Raw genomic sequence first — 27,936 nt, 5'->3', positions numbered from 1 at the left:
GCATGCGCGCGCCGTGCAAACCATTTGGCGGGTTTTTCCGGCCTGCTCAGTTCTCCCGTCACAGAGATGCTCCCCGGTGGCTTTTAGGAAGTAGGGCCTTCTCCCCTAGAAGAGTGACTTCTCAAGATTTCTGCTCCTTTCCTTCAGGCATTTGGGAGCTTCGGGAAAAAAAGAAAATAAAAAGTATTTCTCTGAGACTGACGGCCAGGGCTTTCTGACCGCCTGAGGTCTTGGATTATTTGGTCACTTTCGGTCTCAGCCCCCCGGAGAGCGAAAGGATCAGAGGAACCGCGTCCTGCTCATCGATCTCCACGGCCGTGGGTTTCTTGGCGTCAGGTCGGAGCTGGGTGGGCTCGGCCCCGGCCCCCGTCCTGGGTCATCATGGCCGTGTCCGCCCAGCTCTTGCGGGAGGAGTTGCAGATCTTCGGCCTAGAATGCGAGGATGCTCTGATTGACAAATGTGAGTCCCTTGCCCTCTCCCCGGGCCCCAAACCCAGGCCCACGCTCTCGCTCCGTGTTCCCAATCGGCTAGAACCCAAAGGGAGGCGCTTCCGGGGGGTTGTGAGGTGAGTTAAACTGAGTTTTGAGGTTTGGCGTGTGGGGCCTTTGAAATGCTCACAGGGTACTGCTTGGATCCCAGCTCAAAGGAAAGAATATGAAGCACAATTTTAAATCGACGCAGTTTCCTAAAGGTGAAATTGGGACGTGCCAGGTTCTCATCTCCGAATTTGGAAATTGTTTAAGCCTCAATAACCAAGCAAGAGATGTTGGGGCTTTGAAATACAGCTTTTTCTGGCATCTCCCTTTCCAGCCTACACCTAAACTTCTGCTGATCCATCCCTTTTCATCAAAACTGTTTGGTCTGTGCAAGTATGAGTTTCTTGAGATGGATTCATAAAATTGAATTTTAGCTGGGAAGGGACTTTAAGGAGACTGTGAGCTGTTCACAGCTGGAGAAACAGATAACAGAGAGTTCATTGGCCTGTCCCCCATTCCAGTGCTGCATTACATTGGTTCATCTTATTGGTCAGGCTCCGGGGCAGTGTCCAGAGTTGCTGGAAGCCAAGTCTTGGGAGGTATGGACGTTCTCAGGTTTAGAATCAGGATGATAGTGCATCTGCCTTAATCATGCATCCACACATTGAACTCCTTTTTTTTTTTTTTTTTTTTTTTTTTGTCTATTTGTTATTTCTTGGGCCGCTCCCGCGGCATATGGAGCTTCCCAGGCTAGGGGTTGAATCGGAGCTGTAGCCACCGGCCTACGCCAGAGCCACAGCAATGCTAGATCCGAGCCGTGTCTGCAACCTACACCACAGCTCACGGCAACGCCGGATCGTTAACCCACTGAGCAAGGGCAGGGACCGAACCCGCAACCTCATGGTTCCTAGTCGGATTCGTTAACCACTGCGCCACGACGGGAACTCCTTAACTTCTTTTTTTAATATACAAAACCAAAACACAAACATGTTCATTTAGGAGAGACCAGAATACTCCAAGTTCTGAAGCCCAGGGCATTCGCTTCCTGAAAGGAAACTTAAGTGAGAAAGCCAGTCACAGTTAAGAAATTTATTTGGTGAGCTTGAAAGCAAAACAAGAGAAGTTAGTTGTTGTGTGAACAAAATTTGTAAAGGCTTCAGTCCAAGATGCCTGCTGCTCACATAGGACGACATTGGCAGTGGTATTGGAGTTCTAGCCCTTGAAGTCAGAATCGCTCACCTCGCTGGGATGTTTACATTGTCTGACAGTCATGCCGTATTTCCCTGGTCTGTCCACTTGGAGTCTCCTGATGACTCAGTGCCACCTTCTCCTCCTTGAACATCTTCTGACCCCCTCTCACTCTCAGCTGATGAACTTCCCGTTTTGCTGAGAAAGTAGAAGGAATTAGAAAACTTTTGAGTGCCCTTGTCACTCAGTGGGTTAAGGATCTGGCATTGTCACTGCAGCGGCTCAGATCACTGCTGTGGCAAGGGCTTGGTCCCTGGCCCGGGACTTTGCATATGCCGCACGTGCAGCCAAAAGAGAGAGAGAGAAAGAAAGAAAGAAAGAGACGTATATAAGCTACCACCACTGCTTCTTCCCACTTACCTGTGTCTGTATCATATTCCTTGCCTCCTTCCCATTATAGTAAGTAAATGCTTCATATTCCTAGCAGAAGCCACACCCTCCACTCAAGCCCATTCCTTGTCACCTTCTTTAGGCCATCGTTCAGTAATTCTCCTTTTTTTTTTTTTTGCATTTTCTGTTTTTCTCTCTCTAGGATTTTTTTCTGAGCAGCATAGAAAAGTGGTTCTTACCCCAACCTTTTAAATACTCCCTCTTCTCACTTCCCACTCCTGTCCTCTCCTTCCCAATTGCAGCAAACCTCCTAACTTGCCTATGCTTGCGTCTTCCATTTTCTCCTCTTTAAGCCCATTTCATTCAGCTTTTTCATCCCCCCCACTTCACTGAAACTACTCTGCTCAAGGTCATCAGTGACCTTCACCAGGCTAAAGCCAGGGATGCATTTTCAGTCCTCATTTGGATGAATAGCAGCATGTGATGCTCTTTATCGTGTCCTCTTTATTTTTTTGTTCTTTAGGGCTGCACCCTACGCATGTGGAGGTTCCCAGGCTAGGGGTCGAAGGGGAGCTGCAGCTGCTGGCCTATACCACAGCCACAGCAACATGGGATCCAAGCCGCATCTACAGCCTACATCATAGCTCATGGCAGCGCCGGGTCCTTAATCCACTGAATGAGGCCAGGGATCGAACCTGCAACCTCATGGTTCCTCGTCGGCTTCGGTTACCCTGAGCCACAGTGGGAACTCCCAGGCTTTATTTTTCTGCAGAGCACATTGAACCATCTAAGGTACATATTTATTGTCTGTTTTCTGTCTTCCCCAGTGGTAAGCTGCATGAGGACAAGGGTGCATCTCTTTGTCGTTCCCTGCTGTATTCTAGAGCCTAGAACAGTGCCTCTAGTAGGTGCTGAATACATGCTGATGAATAACTAGGGGGTTATTTTCACTTTTCAAGGTGAAAGCTACAAGAAGTGAACTAAGCTCTTACGTGTCCAATTCCCCCCCCCCTCCCCAGTGGCGGAGCTGTGCGTTCTGTATGGACAGAAGGAGGAGGGCATGGTGGGCGAGCTCATAGCCTTCTGCACCAGCACACATAAGGATGGCCTCACCTCGGAAATCCTGAACTCTTTTGAGCACGAGGTAAGAACGGACGGTAAGCAAACGCACTGTTATCTGTTTCTGCTCTGTCGTGGCGGGAGGCGGGGGCAACGTGGCCGTGAGAAGAGTGTGGGCTCCGGAATCAGACCTGGACTCCCGTCCCAACGTGAGCATGTGCAGACTACTTACTAGCTCCAAGCCTCCGTTTCCTCTTCTGTCAGTGGTTCACATGACCTCAATTTTTTATGGTTATTTTGAGAGTGAAATGAGACGGCTGTAAAGCACCTGAACCGAGTCCAGCAGGTGGTGTTAGGTCTTCAACAAATAATTGGCGTTACTGCTAGGATTGTTATGTGTGTTAGAGAAGCAGTCACACGTTAAGCTTTAAGTTTTAGTCTATCACGTGCATCTTCCTAATCCCTACTTTGAGGAATTTTGTGTCTTTGATGATATTTCAAATGCCTGTTCTTACCTCATGGCTGTGGAAGACACCTCCTCTGTGGCTGGACAGTGGGATCATATATCCATTATCTTTTCTTCCTCAGTTTCTGAGCAGAAGATTGTCCAAAGCCAGGCCCAGTGCCTCCAAGGACAGTGGGCACGCAGGAGCCAGAGACATCGTTTCCATACAAGAGCTGTATCCTTTTCTGCTCCAGGTCTTTGTGTCGTGCCACGTATTGTATGTTATCATTTGTCTCTAGTTGTGCACGGGATCTAAAAACCAAAGAATAAATGTACCAAATATTCAGATTTCTTATGTGCTCACCCCCTGCTTTGGATTTGGGGTGGAAGTGTATTGTTTCCCTTAACCCACTGCTTTTAGAATTGAAGTGGAGGAGGAAGAGGAGACCCTCTTGAACGCTTACACCACCCCCTCCAAGGTGCGTGCCCCATGTTTTGAAATTGCATTCTACGTCTGGCATTTTCTAAAAACATTAGCACAACACTTGAAGCTCAGAAGGAGAAAATTAACCATTCTATTCAGTTCCAACTCCATTTCCACTTAGGGACTTCCTTCCTTTCCATTCATGTCCATGCATAGATGTCTTAACATGATGGCAGACCTTGTGGACGTGTGGTCTTCCTGCTTTCTTCAGTTAACACATCGTAACATTTTCATAAATACAGTATTTCCGTAATTACTCCTTTTCTTTAAATGGTTGCCTAGTTTTGTGTCAAGTGGAGGTGCTATAACTGAATAATCCACCTCAGATGTTGGACCCCAGTTTGAGAGGGGAAAGAGGGGAGTGGAAAAGCATTGCCCTCAAAGCCTGAGTCAAAGACCTACGTGATCTTGGGTGAGTGGCTTTTCTCTCTCGGGGCTGCCATTTCCTTTCCTATAAAACCAGGGTTCGGGAGTTCCTGCAGTGGGTTAATGATCCAGCTCGTCTCTGTGGAGGTGCCAGTTCAATCCCCAGCCTGGCGCAAGGGGTTAAGGGTATGGCGTTGCTGCAGCTGTGGCGTGGGTTGCAGCTCTGGCTCGGATTCAGTCCCTGGCCCAGGAACTGCCATATGCCAAGGGTATAGCCGGAAAAGGGCCAAAAAAAAAAAAATAGGGTTCATTCATTCATTTACTGAGCAGCTACTGTGTGCCAGGCACTGTATTAGACACTGGGTAACCTGGTGAATGAATCTGATTAGAGCAGCAGATCCTATCCTGTATCTCGGAGGGCTTGAAAATGAAACGAGTATGTAGCACCACACCCAAAGCAGTGGATTCCATAGTAGTAGTTACTCTTTATAAAAAATAAATTTGTGGAAATCCTTAAACAGGGGTTAATCTTGCAAAGTAAATTACGTTGTAAGAAAGAAGGTAAATAGTCTAGGTGTGCCCGTGGAGAGCAGGAAAGCAAAAATGTTCACAGCATTAGAGTTGACGGTGTTCTGGGGACTGACTCATGGTAACTCTGCTCTCAGTAGACTGACATATCAGTCAGGTGGAAAGGTACTTAATTTGCTGTTGAAGTAACATCCCTCTGATGGCTGAAGTACTGTATCACGGACACCCCATCCCTGCTGCAAAAGTACTTAGGAGGCTCTGGCACAGTTCAGAATTCATGATCATGGAATCAGAGCTAAGAGAATTGTATTGAGATGAGCAAACAATTTGAAATGTGCATCTGAGCTTTGCAGGAGGCAGTACGGGTCTCAGCTGGAGACATGAAAAATGCTTAGCACAGTACCCCTCATGTGGAAGCTGCTCAGCCGCTGTCAGGCATCAGTGCAGCATGAGACAGAGCCAGAGCCCAGTGTTGGCCTTGCCCACCTAGACAGGGCCAAGGTCAGGCTTGGGGCAGGCAGTGAACGTGTTGCAGGGATGACTGTATCTGTGGTCTTAGCTTTTCACCATTAAATACTGGACCTGGGCACTTGACAGACCCTCTTTTGCCCCCATGCCCTCCAGAAATCTTCTGGTTGTAATTGGGCTCTCCGTGTATTAGCCTGAGGATTTGAAGTTCCCGTGCTGTTGGTGTTAAGCTTCCGTCAAGTGGATAAGCAGGCCTCCTTGACTGCAGTGGGGGTTTCTGTGTGGTGTGAGGAAGTGAGACTGTGGTCCCTCCTTATTTCTCATAACAGGTGAATAAACCAGCACGTAAGGTTAGCAGCGAGTCTCTTGGGCTGGTTGGGGTGAGCATGTCCCTGAGGAGTGGAATGGAGCTGGCAGTCGGGTTTCAGCAGGAGGGCAGAGCTGACGGCTTCCAGACTGCTCTTTCCCAGAGCCCCTCCGGCCGCCTCCTGGGAGCCGGACCTGGAGTTCTGTAGTCCACTGTATATTAGAAAGGTCTTTTGGGAAAATAGTTTGAGAGAATATATCAAGACCATAAAATCTTTGCCATCCTTTGGCTCAGCAGTCGTCCCTAATAAGAATTCTCTTCAAGAAATTATCCAACTTATGGGAAAAATTAGATGCGTGACGATGGGCCTCTCAGCATTATTTATAGTCACCAGAGACCACAAATACACCCAGCAGGAGTTCCCATTGTAGCACAGCAGAAACAGCTTACTAAGAACCATGAGGTTGAGGGTTTGATCCCTAGCCTCACTCAGTGGGTTAAGGATCCTACAGCTACAGCTCCGATTAGACCCCTAGCCTGGGAACCTACATATGCTGCGGGTGTGGCCCAGAAAGACAAAGCATTTTTTTAAAAAATAGTTTTTTTTCTGTTTTTGTCTGCCCCCGTGGCACATGGAAGTTTCCGGGCAGGAATCGAAACCGAGCGACATCTGTGACCTACACCACAGCTGCAGCTACACCAGATCCTTAACCCACTGTGCCACGGTGGAAACTCTGATTAGAATTTTTTTATTTGGAAAAATATTGAAATACTAGGGAGGAATATACTTTTTTTTTTTTTTTTGGTCTGTACCCATAAGCAAAAGTTTCTAGGCCAGGGATTGAACCCATGCTGCAACCTGATCCCCTGCAGCAACAATGCTAGATATTTAACCTACTATGTCACAAAGGAGCTCCTTTTTGAAGAAGGATTTTTTTTTTTTTTTGCTTGTTAGGGCTGTACCTGCAGCATATGGATGTTACCAGGCTAGGGGTCGAATCAGAGCTACAGCTGCTGGCCTATGCCACAGCCACAACAACACCAGATCCAAGCCTCATCTTCAACCTACACCACAGCTCACAGCAACACCGGATCCTTAATCCACTGATTGAGGCCAGGAATCGAACCCCCAAGATTCATTTCTGCTGCTCCACGATGGGAACTCCAAGAAGGAATGTTTTTAAATGGTTATTGTATAAAGATGGTAGCATAAGTGTCTTTTTAAAATCTAGTTTCCATTCCAGCCACTTTGAATCTGTTCTTTCCTTTCTGTCTGCAGTCACCCCTGTGGGCAGCTTTGGTGGCATAACTTAAACACACAGCCAGGAGGAGCCCCAGGGCAGGGAAACGTCTGCAGGCTCCCTGGCCTCCTGGTTGCCGTCCAGGCAAGGCTCTTGTCTTTGCTTGGCCACAGTCAGTTGTCCCAGGCTCTGGGGGCAGTGGATCTGGATCTCAGGACTGCGGGGGACAGGGGATCTGGATCTCAGGGTTGCGGGTTTCATCCTCCATTCTGGCAGTTTCTTTGAAGTCTTGCTCATGAGCAAAACCCAAAAACTGAAGTGCCCAGCAATGAGGCGTTTGCTAAATTACTCTCCAAGTATGACCTCAACCATGTTATCTGCCTGGAGTCACTCCCTTCTTTAATTTTGAAAATGTACAGTAGACTTTGCCAAAGTAAGTGGTAATAGTCCCATCCCTTGTCAGGCAAATGTCTCCATGCAGGTCAAAACCATACGCTTAGCAAAACGCACAGCTGTTCAAAAGCGAAGAGAGGTGGGGAAGGAAAGCCAACACATGAAAGATTTAACCGGGAGTTCCTGTTGTGGCTCAGCAGGTTTACAAACCTCACTCGTATCCAGGAGGATGTGGGTTAAATCCCTGGCCTCACTCAGAGAGTTAAGGATCTGGCATTGCTGTGAGCTGTGCTATAGGTTGGAGACACGACTCGGATGCGGCATGGCTGTGGCATAGGCTGGCAGCCGCAGCTCCATTTCAACCCCTAGCCTGGGAACTTCCACAGGTTCGGGCCTAAAAAGCAAAAAAAAAAAGGGGGGGGGGTTAACAGGGCACGTCTCCTGCTTGGCAGTCCTTTGGGAGGGGATGCTGTTGGCATTTTTTCATAGTTGCCATCCCAGTGGAGACAGTATACTGATGCATACTGGGTTAGAGTTGCTGAAGATTCGCTGAGATAGTTCCTGGAAGATGGGGCTTTAGGAAGAAACAACCAGGCCTGTCCTATCTGTGGCCCTCCCTGAGCGCCGTTCTGCCTTTCTTCCTCAGGAACTGTACACTTTTTTTTGTCTTTTTTTAGGGTCACACCTGCGGCACATGGAGGTTCCCAGGGTAGGGGTCCAATCGGAGCTACAGCTGCTGGCCTATGCCACAGCCACAGCAACGTGGGATCCGAGCCATGTCTGCGACCCACACCACAGGTCACAGCAACCCTTAACCCACTGAGCAAGGCGGGGGATGGAACCCACAACCTCACGGTTCCTAGTCAGATTCATTTCCGCTGCACCGTGACGGGAAGTGCTCTGCTGTTGTTTGATGTTGTTTGATATTTCTGTAAATATCAATAAGGTCAAGTAGGCCTACACCACAGCTCACAGCAGCACCGGATCCTTAACCCGCTGACGAGGCCAGGGATCGAAAGCACCACCGCGTGGTTCCTAGTCGGATTCATTTCAGCTGCACCACAGCGGGACCTCCGGAACTGTACCCTTCATTAGCACCTGGAGTGACGGGGCTCTTTCCTGTTTTGTTTCTAGGGTTCTCAGAAGCGAGCGATCACCACCCCAGAAACGCCCCTCACGAAAAGGAGTGTGTCTGCTCGAAGCCCCCATCAGCTCCTCTCGCCATCGAGTTTCTCCCCAAGGTACGGCTCATAATTAATGCAGCCGCCAGCAGCAGGCCCGCCTCCCCTTTCCCCGGTTGTTGCTCAGCGTGACTTGGTGACCGTGGCTGGACGATCGCCGCTGCAGTGAACTGGCTAGAAAGCCCACTGCTCCCTGCGCGCCCTGCTCTCCCTCCTGTGTGGAAAGTTACAGTGTCTTCCAGTGGTTCAGGAAACTCACTTTCCACCCACTTTTCTGGGGCTTGTTTCTAGATCAGGAGCTGATATCTCCTACTGAAAACAGCCTGGCTATTCAGGAGTCTGGGACGCCTGCGAGTCTTGCCAGGAGAGGCAAATAGGTTTCCACCTGTTTCTGTTAATCCGTGTGTTGTTGGGTTTCTTCCTTTCTTTTCTTTTTTTAATCTGAAGTATTTACTTTTTAAAACAGAAAAGCACGTATCTTTGTCCATAATGTTGAGTAACCTGTTTTTTGTTCCTCTCTCCGGTTACAACTAGTTTCTGAGAGTTTTCTTGTCCCTGAATCTGCACCACCTTAATTGGTATTTTACCGCTGCTGCCACCTCTGCTCATAAATCTGCAAAGATCACATGTGACTTTTGGAAATCCCTAAATGACATGTCTTACGTGAGAGCGTTCCGTGGGGAGAGCTCTGCAGAGGAGAAGAAAGGTTTTTCGGTGCTGCCACATCAGGCGGAGGCTAAGGAGCCGCAGTGGTCGCCAGTGAGGGACGGGCTCAACGCCAGCAGTCCCTTCTGGACTGGGCAGAGCTTCAGGCTTTCCGGCCCCGTCAGAGCAGAAAGGGGACAGAACTCATTCGAGATGGACGGCCATCAGAGCCCGAGGGGCAGTTTGACTTCAGTGTGGTCTGTTCCTGCTTTCGGGAGTTCCCACGCTGGCTTCTGAAGCGAGCTAGAAAGACCTAGAAGATGGTTCTCGAAGAAGAGCCAGCACCACGACAGCAGCTCTGTTCTCTCACCAGGCAGCCCTTTGAAGCCTGTAGACCTGTCAACACCTGACCCCGAGTCAGAGTCTTGCCACGTTAAAGGGCGTCCCGCGGCGCTTCTCGGGTCGGAGCCGAGGTCGGCATGGGCCGCCCAGTCATTTTTTCATGCACGCTAATAAAGCTGACATCAGAAACTGGTTTGTAATTCATGAAAGTAACTTCTAAATTATTCAGGTACAGGCAGCACTGGAGACAGAAGGAATTAATTGAGCTCGTTTTCTGTACCGTCTGTGGAAAAGAGGAATGGTGGCATCCGTGGCAGTGGTGCCCACAGACAACAGGTTCCTGCAGAGTTTCGGGCATTAAATAAAGCCAGTTTTAGTTTGGCCTCTCTGGGAGCTGTGTTCACGACCACGAGAGGAGGAGGCCTCACTGTCCTTCCAGCAGATCAGCAGCACCGTGTGTCCTTGGAGGTGTCACTTATCAGCCAGGGAGGGGAAATACGAGAGCTTGTCAGTTGAGACTGGAGCATGGGAGCGTTCGTACCAGCTGGCGGGATTCATCACACTCCACCTCCTGGGCATGGGAAGCCGATGCCGCTCATTTAACTTCATTTTGTTGCTGTTTCTACCTTGAACTCTCTTGTGAGGTGTTATATTACGTATATGCACAACAACTTTTGGTCTCTCCGTAGTTCTAGGTTCTGATGATGTTCTAAAAATGCTAAAAATTCATAAAGAAGAAATGGCGGCGTTGCCATTGTGGCTCAGTGGTAATGAACCCAACTAGTATCCATGAGGATGTGCTTTTTAACCTTAGCCTGAGAACCCCATATGCCACGGGTGTAGCCCTAAAAAGACCAAAAAAAAAAAAGAAGGAAAGAAAGAAAATAAATGGTCCTTGAAACTGCTTTTTTTTTTTTTTTTTTTTCCTGGCTGTGGACCGCGAATGTGGAAGTTCCTGGGCCAGGAACTGGACCCCGGCCACTGCAGTGACAACACTGGAGTCTCAGCCTGCCCCACTGCAGAAGAACTCTGAAACTTGCTTTCTAATCAATTCAGAGTTTGGGTTTTGTTTTACCCTGTTTAGTTTTAAGGCAAGAGAAGACCTTTTAAAATATGTCTGTGTCTAAACTCCTCGAAACAGTTTGGCATTCCTCAACCCCGCTCATTCCTGAAATTCTTTAAAGGTCCGGGATGTCTAACCCCATTAAACTAAAGAGATTTATAAAATGTGAGGCCAGGCTAACGTTTCTCCAACCCCCATTTCCAAAAGGTACCCTTGGAGTTCCTGCTGTGGCGAATTGGGCTAAGGATCCAGCGCTGCCACAGCTGTGGCATAGGTCACAGCTGTGGCTTGGATTCAGTCCATGTGGCCCGGGAACTTCCATAAGCTGTGGGTATGGAGGGGAGAGAAAAAAATAGCTCATTTTAATCCTCTCTCCTTTTACTTTTTTGTCTTTTTAGGGTCACACCCACGGTATATGGCGGTTCTCAGGCTAGGAGTCCAATCGGAGCTGTAGCCACTGGCCACAGCCACAGCAACATGGGATCATCTGAGCCACATCTGCGGCCTACACCACACCTCAAAGCAACGCCAGTTCCTTAACCCACTGAGCGAAGCGAGGGATCGAGCCTGCCTCCGTATAGGTGCTAGTTGGGTTCGCTCACCACTGAGCCATGATGGGAACTTCCTCTCTGCTTTTATTTATTTATTTATTTACTTATTTACTTACTTATTTACTTTGATTTTTTTTTGTCTTTTTTAGGGCCGCTCCCAGGCATATGGAGGTTCCCAGGTTAGGGGTCTCATTAGAGCTGTAGCTGCTGGTCTACGCCAGAGCCACAGCAACACGGGATCCGAGCCACATCTGTGACCTGCACCACAGCTCACAGCAATACTGGATCCTTAACCCACTGAGCGAGGCCAGGGAACAAACACGCAACCTCATGGTTCCTCGTCGGATTCGTTTGCCGCTCAGCCATGATGGGAACTTCTCCTCTCTGCTTTTAGCTGTGAACCCAGTAATGTGGTTGTCTTTTCTTCCAAGCAGTGCTACTCCCTCTCAGAAGTACAGCTCGAGAAGTAACCGAGGAGAAGTGGTTACCTCCTTTGGCTCAACCCAGGGGGTGTCCTGGTCCGGGAGAGGAGGAGCCGGTAACATCAGCCTGAAGGTCTTGGGGTACCCAGAGCCACTAACTGGGAGCTACAAATCCATGTTTCAGAAGCTCCCAGACATTCGAGAAGGTACTTGTGTTTCCCTTTGAAATTCTGGGGGGTATAAAACCACCTGGAAGGGTTTTGAGTCAGTAACAAAGCCTCAGTGAGGCTGGTAGAGCAGGGTTTTTTTTTTTTTTTTTTTTTTGCTATTTCTTTGGGCCGCTTCTGCGGCATATGGAGGTTCCCAGGCTAGGGGTCGAATCGGAGCTGTAGCCACCGGCCTACACCAGAGCCACAGCAACGTGGGATCCGAGCCGCGTCTGCAACCTACACCACAGCTCACGGCAATGACGGATCGTCAACCCACTGAGCAAGGGCAGGGACCGAACCCGCAACCTCATGGTTCCTAGTCGGATTCGTTAACCACTGCGCCACATCGGGAACTCCAGAGCAGGTTTTAAGGGTCGAGTTTTTAGAGGCCCTCTGGGTGCATGAGATGATGGTCTCAATAATTCTCCCAAATCACATCACTTGGCTAAAGAAAAAGCACTAGCCGTTCGTTACCCAGGAAGCACCTTCTGGACTGTCAAGGAAGCCAGTCAGGGTGCTAAAGGAAGCAGAGACATTATGGCCTCTTCCTTGAGAAGAACGGAAGGCTCTGGGGGTTGGGCTTGGCTGCCCCTAAACCTCCCTGATGACCTGAGAGAGAGGAAGGCTGGGTGGGAGCCAGGCTGACTCGGGGACTGTGCCTTATGACCCCCTGTGGCCAAATGGAAGGCCAGGTTCAGCAACCAAGTACCGTGAAGCGGGCTCGGGCTGCAGAAAGCACAAACCGGCCAGGGTCCTCGGCGCCCTCCCCGCTTCTGTAGACCGACTGCCTTGAATGTTTGACCGGGTGCTGTATTTTCTCTTCTTGGCAAGTAAAATGTCTTAAACACTCTTTTTCCCCTCTGGGATTTCAGTTCTGACCTGTAAGATAGAAGAACTTGGCAGTGAACTCAAGGAGCATTACAAGATTGAGGCTTTTACTCCTGTTCTAGTCCCAGCGCAAGTAAGAGCTGTTCTAATAGTCCTTCCTAATTAATGTCTCTTTTCATTGACGATCCAAACTCATCCTCCTTCCTCCTTTTCACTAATTGTCTGCATTCTGGTTAGAACATCTATCTTGAATGAATTTGATAAAGTGGGTCCTTCCCTCTTTTTTTTTTCTCTCTTTTTTTTTTTTTTTTTGGTCTTTTTAGGGCCTCACCTGCAGCATGTGGAAGTTCCCAGGCTAGGCATCTAATCGGAGGTGCAGCTGTCGGCCTACACCACAGCCACAGCCACGCCAGATCCTTAACACACTGAGCAAGGACAGGGATTGAACCTGTGTCCTCATGGATGCTAGTCAGATTCACTTCCCCTGAGCCACAATGGGAACTCCAAAATGGGTCCTTCTGAAGAAGAATTTGTAAATGCTCAGACTGAGAGCCTTAAGCATTCATGTGTCAGGATATGAGGACAACAGCAAGGCTAGGATTTCTAGAAACGGTGACTCACGCTTCCTCCTCTTTGCTCTCTGTCATTAGGGACCAACTGCTGCCAATAGTATCTTCACATCATAGTTCAATCTGGCATATAACCAGTGCTTTTTCTCTGGAACTTTTTTTTTTTAATGGCCACACTCACAGCGTATGGAAGTTCTGGGGCCAGGGATTGAGTCTGAGCTGCAGCAACACTGGGCCCTTTAGCTGGGGATGGAACCTGAGGCTTCAGTGACCCAAGCACTGCAGTCAGATTCTTAACCCACTGCGCCACAGGAGGAACTCCTAGAACATATTTTAATCTAAGGGGAAATACGGTCTCAAAGACTCTTTCAGGTACCTCTGTCGTATGTTTGCATTCAGAGAGGAATGACCAGTTGGGGAAGATATGCAAAACCATGTCATTTAAGGAAGTTTCGGAGGGGTTGGGAGGAAGTAATGAGGGCCAGGATGCAGGATCTCTTGGGGAAAGGGTAGACTTCCTCGGTCTGCCCCCAGGAGTGGGAACAGGACAGAGGAAGCCGCAGCAAGAGAACTTTCAGCTCAGTTTAATGAAGAACTTCCTGTTAAGAGGCAGTGTGGTGTGTAGTTAAGGAGATGGCCCTGGAGCCACATTTCTGGGCTTCAAACCCAGGCCCCACCCACTCTCTGACCTTGACTAATTATCTAACCTTTTTGTCGCTGGTTTTTGTCATAGGTAATAATATGGATGCGATAATAGTATCCACCTCAGGGTCGTTATGAAGATTAAATGAGTTAACGCCCAAAAGCCTTTCATGCCGGTGCTTAGTGAGCTCAGTAAATGAGAGTGAGGAGTAATAGTTGTCCAGAGACGCAGGGAGTGGGCTGCCGTGGGGGCGTGGGGCGAGTTCCCCTTCACTAGAGAACCAGGCTTAGGCAGCCGCTTAGAGGGGCCCAAGCGTCAGTAGCGGGCAGACTAGGTGCCCATTAAGAGTCCTTCCACCCCTGGGAGCCAGTGATGCTGCTTGTGGTTGCCTGGGCCCAAAATGATGCCCCTCCGAGAAAGTGTGTGTTGTTGTTTGAGGTCTGTCTTGACCTTATCGTGTTGACACATTTTGAGGCTGTTGTTCCCACATGTACCTTCGGTAGGAGCCCGTCACGCTACTGGGCCAGATCGGCTGTGACAGCAACGGGAAGCTGAACCACAAGTCGGTGATTCTCGAGGGAGATCGGGAACATTCCTCGGGCGCCCAAATTCCAGTGGATCTATCTGAGCTCAAAGAGTATTCTCTGTTTCCTGGACAGGTGAGATCAGGCGCGTCTCCATCCAGGCGCGGGTGTGCTGTTTGCTCCGCAGCACGTGGAGTGGCTGTGACTCCGCTCTTAGGAGTAACGTTTTGTCACTGGCCACTGCTCCTTGCCTTTGACTTCTGATGCCGTGAGGTTTACCTGGAGCACAGGCCCAAGAGCGGACACCGGTGTCAGAATCCTGACCTTCCCCCATTGCCACCTTGGTTTTGGGATTTACCACCAGTTTCAAACCCCAGCTCCACCCTCCAAGGTGGCAATTATGGAGTTGTTGGTTAGCCGCTCAAAGCCGGAGTGTCCTCCACTGTAATGGGGGTATAATCATTCTTACCTCATTGGAGCGTCTAACCCTAACCCTAAAAATGAGGTCACCCAAGTAAAGCGTAATTATTATTATGCTGATATAACCCCCTTGAATTGTTTTCTAGAAAACTACCCCAAGTTTAAAATTACAAAGTGAAAGTACCTGGACAGCACTTTTAAGTGTATCAGAATGACTTGGTCCGGACACTCCCGCCCCCCACCCCCACCCCCACCCCCGTTCACTGTCTTGCAAGCTTGTCTGCTGCCTGTCTTTCAGGTTGTGGTCATGGAAGGAATCAACACCACCGGTAGAAAACTTGTTGCCACCAGACTCTATGAGGTACCGGGGTCCCCCCCTTCCCCCCAGGTTTGCTGCAGGCACAGTGTGTGCAGTTCTTTCTGCCCTAGAACCCATCCTTTGTAAGGGCCTGTTTATCTGCTTCTCAGTTCTCTGGCTATAGAGCAGGACCTACCTCTAGGTCAGGGCTTCACAAACTGTTCGCCTAAAGGGCCAGGCAGTAAGTGTTTTTGGGCTTTGCCGGCCGTGTGGTCTCTGTTACAATGTCAGCTCTGCCATTGTCGCACAGAAGCAGCCCTAGACAACTGGTACACCAGTGAGCATGGCTGCTTGCCAATAAAAGTTTATTTACAAAAACAAGCAGTGGCCAGAGTTGGCCCATAGCTTACCAGTCCCTGCTCTAGCCCTAATCTTGCACAGATTTCCAGAGGATGCGAGGGAAAGTAGCAGATACCCTGCCTCCCACCCTCACCTAGCAGGACACAGATCCCACAGGCGCACCTGTTCTGCTCCTGCTTTTTGCTTTGTTTTTTGAGTTTAGCCATGACCTCTCACCAGCAGTGTAGAAAAATGGCAAGACCATCAGCTCTGTGGGCTTTTAGCTCCAAGGAGTGAGACACCTGCAAACATGCCCACATTCAGTGCCTTCCTTCCCCGTCCCCCCGAATTCCTGACCAAAGGTGGTACCTGGACCAAGGCCTCACCATAGCTTGTCTCCTGTTTGCAGGGCGTGCCGCTTCCGTTCCATCAGCCCTCTGAAGAAGATGGAGGTAAGCTTTGCTTCAGACATTGTTTTGCTAACAATGAGGGTGAAGGGTGGGGACAGGGGTCCAGGAATGCCTTTCCTCGGGCCCCAGGGAAAGCTTTAAAGGCTGTTTGCTGGAACCCCCAGGGCAACCTCAAATTGGTGGATTCACAGGCCCATTGAGGAAGGCAGGGGTCCGAGCCTACCAAGTACCACCTGTGTTCTGACTCCGTGAGGCATGTCGTTTAAAGACTAATGTTTAGGAGTTCCCTGGTGGCCTAGTGGGTTAAGGATCTGACTCCAGTCACTCAAGTGGCCCAGGCATGGCCAAAAAAAAAAAAAAGATTAGTATTTAAAAGGCATCTGAAGGTTGCTTTGAAAGGGAAAAGAACAGCTCTTTTTTAAGAGCAGTAATTTTAAAAAGAATTTTTTTAAATGCCATGTGATGTCCTGGACTGGATCCTGGAAGAGAAAGGGGACTTTAGTGGAAAAAACTAGTGACATTTAAATAAAATCAGCAGCTAATAGTAATATACCAGCATTCATTCTTTGGTTTAGGCAAACGTGCAGAGTTACCTAAGATGTTAACGTCAGCAGATGCCAAGTGACAGGTGTACCTATGGGACCTCTGTACCACCTTTGGAACTTTTCCACAATTCCAAAGTCATTACCAAATGTAAAACTTATCTAAAAATCAGACGCATTTCTCAGAAAGCCTAGAGTCATACGGTAAAAGTAACCTAGGTGGGAAAAGACAAACATTTCAATCAACTTGGCTCCGGAACAATTCCAAGCATTTTTGTAAGCCAAGCAGAAGACCAGTGAGGATTAGCAGTGAGGCGACTGATACCAGCGAGCTGTCAACCCCCTTCCATGGTGCTGTCACATGAGGGCCTTCTCAGAGGATGGAAATTGAGTTTATGACATGGTACAGGCTATCCGAAAATAAGTGTTTCTGTCAGCAAGAGTACTGGCGTTGGGTGGACTTTGAGTGATGAAGGGGACAGACCCGGCTGAGGTGCCCGGAGCCAGAGCTGTGCAGGGAAGCCTTTGGAAGGCATCAAATGGGTTGAGAGCAAGGCGTTGGGCTGGGCCCCCGTGGAGACACGGAGAAGGCCTGGGCCTTGCTCTCCTGGCACTCGCTGTCCCCTGGGCCTGACATCTGTGGGCTCCTCAGGACCGAAGTGAACTCTGTCCCCTGCCCCAGCACCACACGAGTCTTACTCTTCCCCTTGGATTCTCTCAGTTCGTGGCGTTGCCACTCTGGTGGACGGGCAGTGACCCTCGTCCCTGGAAGCCTGCGGCTGTTACTCTGTCTCTGGCAAAAGAGACTTTGCAGGTGTGATTACAGTGAGGCTCTGGAGATGAGGGGCTGTCTAGGTGGCTCAGCGGAATCACAGGGCCCTTACAAGGGGGGGGCCAGGAGGCTGAGAGTCAGAAAGAGTAGAGGTTAAGCTGGGGGTTTTGAAGGGGGCGGGGGGTGGGGGGCGTGAGCCCAGGACTTGCCCAGAGGCGCTGGAAAGGGCAAGAAAACACTCTCCCCCAGAGCCCCAGCAGGAACGCAGGCCTGCCCACACCTTGACTTTAGGACTTCCAGCCTCTACGACTGTAAGATAATAAATGTGTGTTGTTTTAAGCCAGGGGGTTTGCGGTAATTTGGTGCAGCCTTGCTAGGAAACTATGTTAGGAGGCCAGGGATCTTTGGATTTTGTTGTAAGTTACAGAACCTGATTCAGACTGAAAAGAGAGTTGGTTAGGGGAGATCCAAGTAGCTCGGAGACTGGACAGATGGCTGGAACCGGCTTACAACCCGGATTAGGGCCCCGGTGGCTCCAGAGGGTCCAGTAGCAGGGATTCCCCGACTCTCTCATCTGGGCACCTCCTCGGGGACAGGTCAGCACCAGCCTGTTTTGTCGTTGGTTCATTCACCTTAAGATTCCAGAACCCAAGGAGAGTGTGAGTGGCTTGAGCTGGGTCCCCTGCCAGCTCCTGGGCCGGGGCCGGGGGACAGTGCACCTGCTCTACAGCCCCGCCCAGACGGCCTTGCGTAGGACAGGGCTGGTTCTCTGAAAGGGGAGCAGGTGCTGTGACGAAAAGGGAGCCGAAAACAAGCCCCTGTGCCCATCACACAAGAGTCCCGCATTCCAGCCTGTCGTCCTGGGCACTGGTGCCCCAGATTCTCCAGCCACTCTCTCCCCCGCCCCATCTGCCCCTCAGGGAGCACACCCAACCTCCGTGCCATCTGAGGCTCCCAGAAAACTGCACTTACATGTGTCAACAAAGTGTCTGAAAGACACATCTCTATGATCCCCCTTAGATGAGGTTCCGAGAGTCATGAAAATCGGAGACAGACTGTAGGATGGTGGTTGCTGGGGGAGTGGGGAGTTCGTGTGCGATGGGAACGGAGTTTCAGTTTTGCAACACGGGAAGGCGTGTGCAGAGGGTGTAATTGCACAGTCTTGAGTTATACTTACCACTGAAGTGTTTCCTTTAAGATGATGATGCTTTTATGTTATGTATATTTTGCCACAATTAAAACAAAAACAAACCCTGTTGGGAGGAAAGCCATGGAAGCAATGCCACTTTGATCCGTTCTTTCCTGACTGCCCCTTCCCTCCCGTCACTCGTGCCCTGCTGGGAAACGTCTTTCGAGTTATAGTTATTTGCATACCTACCTCTCCGCCAGCTGACGAAGCATTTTTTTTTTTTTTCTTTTACTGGCTACCCCCGTGACCTATGAAAGTTCCCGGGCCAGGGACTGACTCTGAGCCACAGCTGCGACCTATGCCACAGCCTTGGCAACGCCGGGTCCTTTAACCCACTGCACCAGGCTGGGGATCAAACCCGAGCCTCCACGGCAACCCAAGCCACTGCCGTCGGATTCTCAACCCTCTGCCCCACGGCAGGGACTGCTGACGGAGGATTCTTTGAGGGCAGAATGTGGTCTTGCTCCTCTCGGATTCCCGAGTTGCCCACATAAAGAGACTCGACGCGTCGAGTTCTGTCCTTTTCCCACCCTCCCAGGATCTTCTTGTCAGCACCTTAACACGCCTTTCTGTCTTAGATTCTGAGCAAATCATGGTCCTGGTGGCCTGTGGGCCGTACACCACGTCAGACAGCATCGCCTTCGAGCCCCTGCTCGACCTGATCACCGTCATCAACCGCGACCGGCCGGACGTCTGCATCCTGGTGGGGGCCCTCCTGAGACGGCTTCACCTGGGGAGGCTCCAGCCGGGAAACTGGGGAGTCGGGCTTCGAACACGGTCCCATGCGGTTCTCAATTAGTAGGAAGAGTGTCAGACTCCCCTCCTTTTAAAAAATATGTTTTAGTTCTTGGTCTACGTCTTCGGTAGGGGTTGGACAGGCTTCGTCCAAAGGCCCAAGATTCGGTGCCGCTCTTCATCGATGCCCCGGTTTCTTGCCTCTGTCTCCTCACTCCTGTTGTGAGCTCATCGCTCTTGAATTCCCAACGTACTGCTGCGCAGAGCTAGACTTCCTTTGCTGGGTTGAAAAAGAAAAGATCCCAGTATCGTTATGGGGCCCCAGTGGCCCCCTCATCCAGGGGGATGTGCTTCTGCCTGGGATACTGGCCGGGCGCCCCCGTTCCATCTGCTCCCTGTCCCAGGCTCTAGGGAGGCCTTGGAGGGACAAGTGGACCCTGGGCAGAGAACTGCTTGCAGAGGGTACCCGAGGGCACTTGCAGACACATGCAGTTCTGATTTGTTCTTTTGGTACCTTTGTTCCCCCGCCTCGGGCTCATCTGCAGTTTGGACCTTTCCTGGATGCTAAGCATGAACAGGTGGAGGTAAGTGACCGGGCTGGGCTGCGGGAGATGCTCTTACTTTCACCTCCTGGAGTTTATCCTGCACCTATAACAGCTTAAATGGGTGGCGGGGAGGGTGTGAGGGGAGGAGTACAAATACCGAGTCCTGGTCCCCCTCGAGTGTGAGGCAGGAGCTGTGGGTCCTGGAGCTGTGCCTCTGAGAGTGCCGTCCTGGCTGCTCCAGCTCCGTGAGGCACATCTTGCTGTCCTTTGCGCATAAAACGCAAATGGCCCGTCTTGAGTTCCCCTTGTAGCTCAGTGGTAACAAACTCAACTAGTAGCCGTGAGGGTGCGGGTTCGACCCCTGGCCCTCTCAGTGGGCGAAGGATCTGATGTTGCCATGAGCTGTGGTGTAGGTGTGCAGACATGGCTTAGATCTGGTGGTGGTGTGGCCGTGGTGTAGGCTGGCAGCTGCAGCTCTGATTCGACCCCTAGCCTAGATCCATATGCCGCAGGTGCGTCCCCACAAAGCAAAAACAAACAAAAACAAATGGCCCTTCTGAGGACCTCACCTCCCTCTGTCCCGGGAGATTTGCACCTTCTCCAGAAAACCCTTCTTCCTCGTCTTTCCCTCAGCTGCATTCAGGAGGATGAATTGTGCCCCCACGTCCTTTCCTGCCCCCAACTAGACTCACTCCTGGAGGCCAGAGGGCCCGTCTTTTCCATCGTCGTGTCTCCTTCAGCTCCTCACTCAGCAGCTGGAGCCCAGCGTCACCGAACGAGTGAATAAGCAGCAGTTTACCCTGTAAATCTGTCTTTTTTTTTTTTTTCTTGCAGAGCTGTCTACTGACAAGCCCATTTGAAGATGTTTTCAAGCAATGTCTGCGAACCATTATCGAGGGGACACGAAGGTCAGATTTCCCAATGCTGGACAGAGCCTCACACTTCCTAAGCTCCTCCAGGGCCTCCCATTAAGAAACTGAAACTGTCCAAAAGTCACGGTAGTTCCCATCCTTTCATCCTTTGAACTCAGAGATCAGATAGAGCTCTTGAACTTCAAGTGTGTAGATGCCAGTGAAGAGGCATCTCTTTAAAACACAAAGATAAACACACTTGAAAGGAAAAGGCTGCACAGGCTTGCTTTCTTCCCTTGCTCTTTCTTTACTTCCTTTTCTCACTCCCTTTTGGGTAAACTCATCTTCTGTGGGAATCTTCCCAGGCGAGGCTGAGGAGTGTTTGATGACTTACACAGCAAAACCCTGGGGCCTAAGGTCTTGTGAGAGTGAGCGTTTGGACCCAAGTCCTTCCCTGAGGCCGTGCTTCTCTCGTTTCATGGGCCTCGTAGAAGCTCTCGAGAGGGTAGAGGTCCTGAGTCCTCGCCGCAGACCCAAGGACGGGCTCTCAGCGGCGAGGAGCCACGGGTGGCTGGGTTGGGAGGAAAAGCCTCTGCTCCAGGAAGGGCCTAAAGCCAGAATAGAAAGGTTGTCAGGAAGCTGACGCCCCACTTCCTGCCGCTTCCCTCCAGCACCAGGGTTCGAGAGGAAGTCGTGTAAGTCCTGGATCATCTCCTCTGGGAATTGTCCGCCCTGTAGCTGAGCTCATCAAGAGCAAACATTCCCCAGGCTAAGCCTTTAAAAATAAGTCCGCAACAAAGGTGGTTTTTAAAACAAGATGTATAATCTTCCGCCCATGGGCCGTGAGAACTGATCCCAGAGTCAGTTAGCTGTAATTCAACCTCCTTGTACCAGCAGCGCGGGCCAGTGTCGTAGGCTTCTCGGAAGGACAGGGGAAAACCCCCTCGCTGACCCAGAGTCAGGGGACTTGAGTCACGCCAGTGCCAGCCAGCCGCTGGATCTGCCCCCGCTCCAGTGAGATGTCACAAGCGCCTTCCTTCTCCCCTCCAGGCTGGTTGTGACCTGGAGATTGGCAGACCCTAGCAGGTGTCCCTGGTTGGCCAGCCCTTGGTCCCCTCCGGGAGAGGCAGGGACTGCAGGGCAGGGCCCCAGCGCCGGCTGGGTGCTTTCCATTTGAGATTGGGTTCTGTGTTGGGTTCCTCAGCCCTTGTGGTATTGACAGCAGCGGCACAAACAAAGAACAAGCCCGGCATTGTTCCCTGGGGTGAGCGCCCAGCACCGCCAGGCACTTTCATCTGCGCGCCAGGGGGAGGGGGCTGCCCCGCCCTTCCCAAAATTGGCCCTCCTGGGGGGGGGTTATTTTTATTCTGAGAGGTCAGAAATGCAGCGCATTAAGCTGGTTTATCAGTGAAAACCAGAGCCTGCGAGGAAGCACTTCCTCCCTCCCTAGAGCCCAGCGGAGCTGAGGGAGCGGCCGGGACCCGCCCACCATGATGTATGAGGTTGTGCAACGCTCAGCATAGTTGGAATTTTCTCTCGCTCCCTCCCCCTGCAGCCGCTCTATAACCCTGAGCTCCGGGGGCCCTTTCTTCCTTAACCATTGCTCTGCCAGCGCCTGCACGGAAACAGCAGTTCCGTCTCCTAACGGCGGCCAGCTGTGCCCCTGCCCCTTGTGTCCCTGGGGACCTGGAGCTCGGACCGTCCCCTTCCGGTCACCCCCAACCCGTTTGCCGGACTTCAGCGCCCAAATAGGTGGACTTGGGTAGTTACGAGGGACTCTTCTTTTTCTTTTCATTTTTACGGGGAACCTTTCCATGTCAAAGGGACTGTAAGTTGTAGGCACAGTACCTTTGGTCTCAAGATTCTGACTCTGCTGCAGAAATCTCAGTCCACACTTTGAGCAGGCATGACAAACACACAACAAGTGTGACAACAGTCACCAACGCCTTGATCCCACTTGAGGAGACAGCTCCGTATCGTACCTGCACAGGTATCTGCCCCTGCCTCTGCGAAACCACAGCATTTTTAGCAGGAGAGGGCGCTAGATGTGAGAGACCCCAGAGTGACGCGTTCCGCCTGTTTGGTTTATAATGGGCCCCTCGGCCAAGGACAGCTGCGGGGACCAAGGAGACTGGAGGTGTCTCGCCCCTTTCTTTTGTGCAGGGGACAAAGGACTGGCCCCCCGAGTCACGGGGTTTTTCTTCCCTTGTATGTTGTAACTCTAGAGATTCTCCTTCTGCCTCCATCAAAGGAAACATCTGCCATCTCTGCTTTTACTCCTGCTGGTAGACACTGCTTTCGTTTTTGTATGGCCGTCTGCTGAGAAATAGAAACCCAGGGCCCTGATTCCCCCAGAGAGAGGGGAGGGCAGGCTTCCGGAAAGCCGGTCGTGTCCCCAAACCCACTTAGCAGCCTGTCCCTCCCTAGGGAAGAGCCCCCAGGCAGGGAGGCTACGTGACGCCTCAAAGCCACATCTGTTCACACGGTGTGAAGAGGCAGAACTTTGGCTTCAGTCTGGCTCTGAGGATTTGTGGTCACATCTTTATCTTTCTAGATTTCCTGGCTCTCAAATCCTTTCCCCCCTTTTCTCCCAGCCAGTAGCCCCCTTCCCCTCCAGAGAGGGGAACACACGTCACGCAGTCGGGAGAAAGCACTCCTGGGCGACCTGAGCCCTATCAGAGCGGTTGTGTGTCCACGGGGACAGGCCGTCTTTCATTCCCGCCTCCCGTGGGGAGCAGCCCCTCTCTTAATAGAGGAGTTCCCTCCTGGAAGTCCTCCTGGAGGCGGGGTCTGGGGTCAGCCCTGTCCCCTGAAGTTGTCACCCAGCTGTTCTGACTCGCCTGCACGCACCTTCCTTCCTCCTCTGACGATGCAGCTCTGGCTCCCACCTGGTCTTTGTCCCGTCGCTGAGGGACGTGCACCACGAGCCCGTGTACCCGCAGCCTCCCTTCAGCTGCTCTGACCTGCCTCGAGAGGACAAAAAGGTACCAGTGCCCCCCCAGTCAGCACCTCCCCATCAGCAGGCAGCCAGAGTCCCGCGCACCAGAGGCAACCCCGCTCTGCCCATAAGTGGGTGGGAGTGCCCTTTGGAGGCGTGCATGGGGCCTGCTTTCTTAGATAACAGGCAAGTGTGGAGTTCCTGTCGTGGTGCAGCGGAAACAAATCCGACTAGGAACCATGAGGTTGCGGGTTCCATCCCTGGCCTCACTTGGTGGGTTAAGGATCCGGCGTTGCTGTGAGCTGTGGTGTAGGTCACAGATGCGGCTCGGATCCAGCATCGCCGTGGCTGTGGTGTAGGCTGGCAGCTGTAGCTCCGATTGGACCCCTAGGCTGGGAACCTCTATATGCCGCAGGTGCGGCCCTAAAAAGACAAAAAATAATAGTAACAGGCAAGTGTGTAATTTTCTGTGCGTTGACTTGGTCTCCTCAGCCCTTGGAGACACCCTGCTGTCACGGGGAAGAAGTTTCTGGCTTCAGTGTGCAGACGTTGTCCCACCTTCTCATTTTAGCGAGTGCAGTTCGTGCCGGAGCCCTGCACCCTCTCCGTAAATGGAATGATCTTTGGCTTAACGTCCACCGATCTGCTGTTTCACATGGGGGCCGAGGAGATCAGTAGGTGAGGCGTGTGTTTCAGTCCAGCAGGCAAGACGCAGCGCTCTGGATCCTGGTCCTCTCCTCGGCCGAGGGCTGCTCGGCAGAGTCTGGAGCAGGCATCCTTAGGGCAGCACTTTCTGCCAAACCCTTTGGCTATTAGGTTTTTTGCCCCAAGGGGAGCCGATGGGCGCATGTGTCTCTGTCCCCACTTGTCTCCACAGTATGTGAGACACTGAAGAACCCCATCCATTCTGTCTTTGCACTTAATTTATAGTCAGAGAGGTTCATCTGCTTTTCCTTTTCTTTTTCCTTTTTCCTTTTTTTTTCTTTCAGGGCCGCACCTGCAGCATGTGGAGGTTCCCAGGCTGGGGGTCGAATCAGCCACAGCGACGCAGGATCCGAGCCGCATCTTCCACCTACACCATAGCTCGCAGCAACACTGGATCCTTAATCCACTGAGCAAGGCCAGAGGTGGAGCCTATGTCCTCAAGGATCCTAGCTGGGTTCATCCCTGCTGAGCCACGGCCACGACGGGAACTCATCTCCTTTTCTTCCTTTGCCACATTCGTGACCTAAATAAGATGTCCCTGCCTACGGAGGGTGGCCGTGAATTTGCCCTGCAGGATATTTCCGCCCCCCAGAGCCGTGCTTAGCTCTGTTAGCCGAGGACCAAGAGCTGAGGTTTGGTGGTTCGGTTCTCTGGGGGCCCGTGATGGGAAGGCATGTGGACACTCGCATGTTAAGCAAGACAGGTGTGTGCTGGTTGGCTTGGGTTTGCGGCGCGGGGGTCACCCAGCTCCAGCTGGCCGCGCGCCTGTGCAGCCTCGGCGGGCTCTTGCACAGCGCAGGGCCGGTCACGGCTGCCTCGGCCCCATCACAAGGGATTCCTGCACTTTCCCCTCTCAGCCCAGGGTCCTGCTCAACAGCCTGAGCTGTTTGCAGGCATGTCTTTAAACTGCCCCAAAGGTACCTTCTTGTCACACGCCTTGGCCATGTCCCTTCTCCCTAGTTTAATAAATTGTCCCCACAGAGAAACGGGCGCTGAAAGACAAGTTTGCATGTGCCGTTTCTCGCCTTTCCCCCTTCCCCAGTTCTTCCGGAACTTCGGACAGATTCAGCCGGATCCTCAAGCACATCCTGACCCAGAGGAGGTGAGCCCGCTCGCTGGAATGGCCGTGAGCAGAGTGCAGTGGGGTCTCGGGGCTCTGACGCACTTGACCGGGAGAGCCTTCCGCAGACCACTGCCAGGGAACCCCACGCTGCGGTGACAGGCCCGCGTTCCGTCCCCCAAACAGGGCGGGGAGAGACAGTCTGGGACAGAGACGGTGACACGGGGCCCCATCTGGGGAGGTGCCCAGGTCAGCTGCTGCTGACGGCCTCTCTCTGCTCGGCAGCTACTACCCGCTCTACCCTCCCCAGGAGGACGTGGCCATCGACTATGAGCATTTCTATGCCCACGCACAGCTGCCCATCACCCCCGATGTCTTCGTGGCCCCCTCAGAGCTGAGGTACTTCGTGAAGGTAGGGTTCAGCTCCGCTGTCGCCCCAAAGCGCCAGACCCAGTGTCTGACCTCCCCTTCGGGACCGCCGCCCCCACTCCCCGTGGCTCCGTGATGGGGACAGTGGCCTTGTTCCTTGGAGAAGGGGGTGGGACTAGGAACAAATCTGTCAGTGAAACGCCGAGGTGTGCGGCGTGTCCCCCGCCCCAGCCCCTGCCCCCCGAGCGTGGTCTTCAGGCAGCCCCGCCCAGCAGCTAGGAAGGCCCTCAGACCGTGGTCTGCAGGTGACTGGGGCTGGCCTGCCCTCCTCGGATTTCTGAGGCGACCTCCAAGCCGCTCTCGGTCACCTCATCTCTTGCCAGAACCCGGTCAACCTCAAGGGGTGAACTTTTTTCCTAATGGGAAACAGAGATTGAGTTTGTCTCCAAGTTTGGGAGCCAGTTGTCACTCTGCCAAGTCATTTTCTTTATTCGGTTTCAGAGACTCTAAAGGTATCCAGAGTTTTCTAATAATTAACATATCTGCCTGAAGGTGTGTTTTCTTGCCTTTGTTTCCACTTTATAACATCCTCTCTGGGGAGTTCCCGTCCTGGCTCAGCAGTTAACAAACCCGACCAGCATCCATGAGGACAAGGTTCCATCCCTGGCCTCGCTCAGTGGGTTCAGGATCCGGCGTTGCCGTGAGCTGTGGTGTAGGTTGCAGACGCGGCTCGGATCCTGCGTTGCTGTGGCTCTGGCGTAGGCTGGTGGCTGTAGCTCTGATTCGACCCCTAGCCTGGGAACCTCCCTATGCCTCAGGTGTGGCCCTAAAAAGACCAAAAGAAAAAAATCCTCTTTGGGGTCTAACCCTTAGAAGGTGCCCACTTTTCCACATCAGCCCTAATGGTTTTGGCCTTTCCTTCCCCAGGACATCCTCGGCTGCATCTGCGTGAACCCCGGGCGCCTCACCAAAGGGCAGGTGGGGGGCACCTTTGGCCGACTCTACCTCAGGAGGCAGCCAGCCGGCGACGGTAGGCAGAGTCCCTGCGCTGCTGCCCAGGTGGTCAGGATCTGAGGCCAGGCCCCTCGTCATGCCCATGTGTGGGCCTCACAGGCACTGAGAGCCCCGGAGTGGCCCTTCGACAAGATGCCACCTGCAGAGGGAGAGGAGGCAGCCCGGCGGCTAGGAGAGGGCTGCGGGCAGCTGGACCCTGACTCTGAGTCAAACTCCCCTGGAAGAAAGCTGTTGATTCCCCCACGGACACTCGGAGTTGGAAGGGAACGCCAAGGCTCTGTAGATGCCGACATGAATCAGAGAAACAACTTTTGGAGAAATAAAAATAAATTCTGTAACTTCTGAGTCTAATCTTTCTTCCGCTTCTTCTTTTTCCTGGTAGCGAACAAAGAATGTTGCCTCCTCGACCTCTGTCCAGAGAAGGCAGAGCGGCTGTCACGCTGGGTTTCTGCCCAGCCCCGAGCCTCCTGAGGCTGCTCCCAAGGCCGGCCGGCCTCTGTGCTGAGGAGGTGCTGGGCTTGGGCCGCGCAGCCAGCAGCTGGCACCGTGCCGGGCCCTCCCGGCGTGGTCCTCACGGCCGCTGCTGGCCCGGCCTGACCTCTCCATCTGGAGGGGGCAGCCTCCCGGAGCCGTGCCAGCCCTGGCTTCCCTCGTTCTGGCTCAACCGAGTTGCAGAGCAGCTGGGGCTCACCTCTAGCCCTGAATAAGTGGGCCACCCCGGGCCTTCCCGGGTCCCAGACACGCTCCCCACACCAGTGTCTCGCCATCTGGGGAGAGGCTGTCACTGGCTTAAACGTGGAGTGGGTTTCTGTCCTCAGCTGGCGGCCATCCTGCCTCACCTACCAAACCCAGGACCAAACCCCCGCTGCCAGGCCCAGGGGCGTGTGCGAGGGAGCTGCCCATGCCGATGCCTTGAGTCAGAGATAAATAGGTAACCTAACCATGTCCAACCTTTGCCTCCCTCCCTGGTGAAGTGACAACAGATCCGACCGGCCTTGGCTAAAACTGGTCTCCCTTTGAAAACAAGCAGCTGCTGTTTGGTTTCATTTGTTTTATAGGCGCCTCCTCTGAAGACAGGACTTGCAGACAAGCCCCAGCTTGGGGAGCTGATCTTCCCTCCTCCCCGGGATCCCCCACACGTGAGGCACCCTGCTGCGGTCCAAAGGGCCACTGTGACTTACCAGCCTCGGGAAGTGGCATTCTTGGAGCCCGAGCCCCTCTTCCATCCTCCTGTCCTCCCCCCGCCTCCCCGCCCCCTGCCACAGAACTGACGCAGTTCAAGAATGTCATCTGTATTCCTACCAAGCCAAGTGTCAGCTGAAAACGCACCCCTCCCTCCCGGCCTTGGAACACCCTTGCCTGGGAAGATAACCGGCCTTCGGCCGCAGTGAACAAGGCCCCAGTCCTTATCATGAGAGCCCATGTG

The 27,936-nt window shown here is 52.2% G+C and overlaps 1 protein-coding gene across 3 annotated transcripts; it reads left to right on the top strand.

The window, feature by feature from the left end:
- POLA2 (DNA polymerase alpha 2, accessory subunit) lies at nt 1-26,848 on the top strand. Of its 3 annotated transcripts, none has more exons than XM_047775315.1 (18): nt 1-460; nt 3,075-3,199; nt 3,703-3,794; nt 3,981-4,038; nt 8,481-8,587; nt 11,560-11,756; nt 12,632-12,720; nt 14,303-14,458; nt 15,042-15,104; nt 15,790-15,832; nt 18,872-18,996; nt 19,574-19,612; nt 20,408-20,481; nt 23,300-23,408; nt 23,934-24,040; nt 25,110-25,169; nt 25,438-25,539; nt 26,424-26,561. In XM_047775315.1, exons 1-17 carry the CDS (start codon nt 382-384, stop codon nt 25,523-25,525), a joined length of 1,611 nt encoding a protein of 536 aa, XP_047631271.1. In that variant the 5' UTR covers nt 1-381; the 3' UTR covers nt 25,526-25,539; nt 26,424-26,561. The 3 variants fall into 3 exon arrangements, with proteins under 3 accessions (XP_047631271.1, XP_047631270.1, XP_047631269.1); XM_047775314.1 differs by having other exon boundaries at nt 2-460; nt 11,563-11,756; nt 25,413-25,539; nt 26,424-26,848; XM_047775313.1 differs by having other exon boundaries at nt 2-460; nt 25,413-25,539; nt 26,424-26,848.
- The last annotated feature ends 1,088 nt before the right edge of the window (nt 26,849-27,936 follow it).

The sequence above is a fragment of the Phacochoerus africanus genome, chromosome 4 (genome assembly GCF_016906955.1).
Source record: "Phacochoerus africanus isolate WHEZ1 chromosome 4, ROS_Pafr_v1, whole genome shotgun sequence".
Classification (NCBI taxonomy): domain Eukaryota; kingdom Metazoa; phylum Chordata; class Mammalia; order Artiodactyla; family Suidae; genus Phacochoerus; species Phacochoerus africanus.
The sequence above is the reverse complement of the archived record's forward strand: the minus strand, read 5'-3'. Positions and strand labels throughout refer to the sequence as shown.

What these genes read in the sequence shown, in the direction of transcription:
- POLA2 (XM_047775313.1), top strand. Translation starts at nt 382, where the DNA reads ATGGCCGTGTCCGCCCAGCTCTTGCGGGAGGAGTTGCAGATCTTCGGC. An exon ending in TTGCCACCAGACTCTATGAG is followed by an intron (nt 15,105 to 15,789) that starts GTACCGGGGTCC and finishes TCCTGTTTGCAG; the next exon opens with GGCGTGCCGCTTCCGTTCCA. An exon ending in ATTATCGAGGGGACACGAAG is followed by an intron (nt 20,482 to 23,299) that starts GTCAGATTTCCC and finishes CTGACGATGCAG; the next exon opens with CTCTGGCTCCCACCTGGTCT.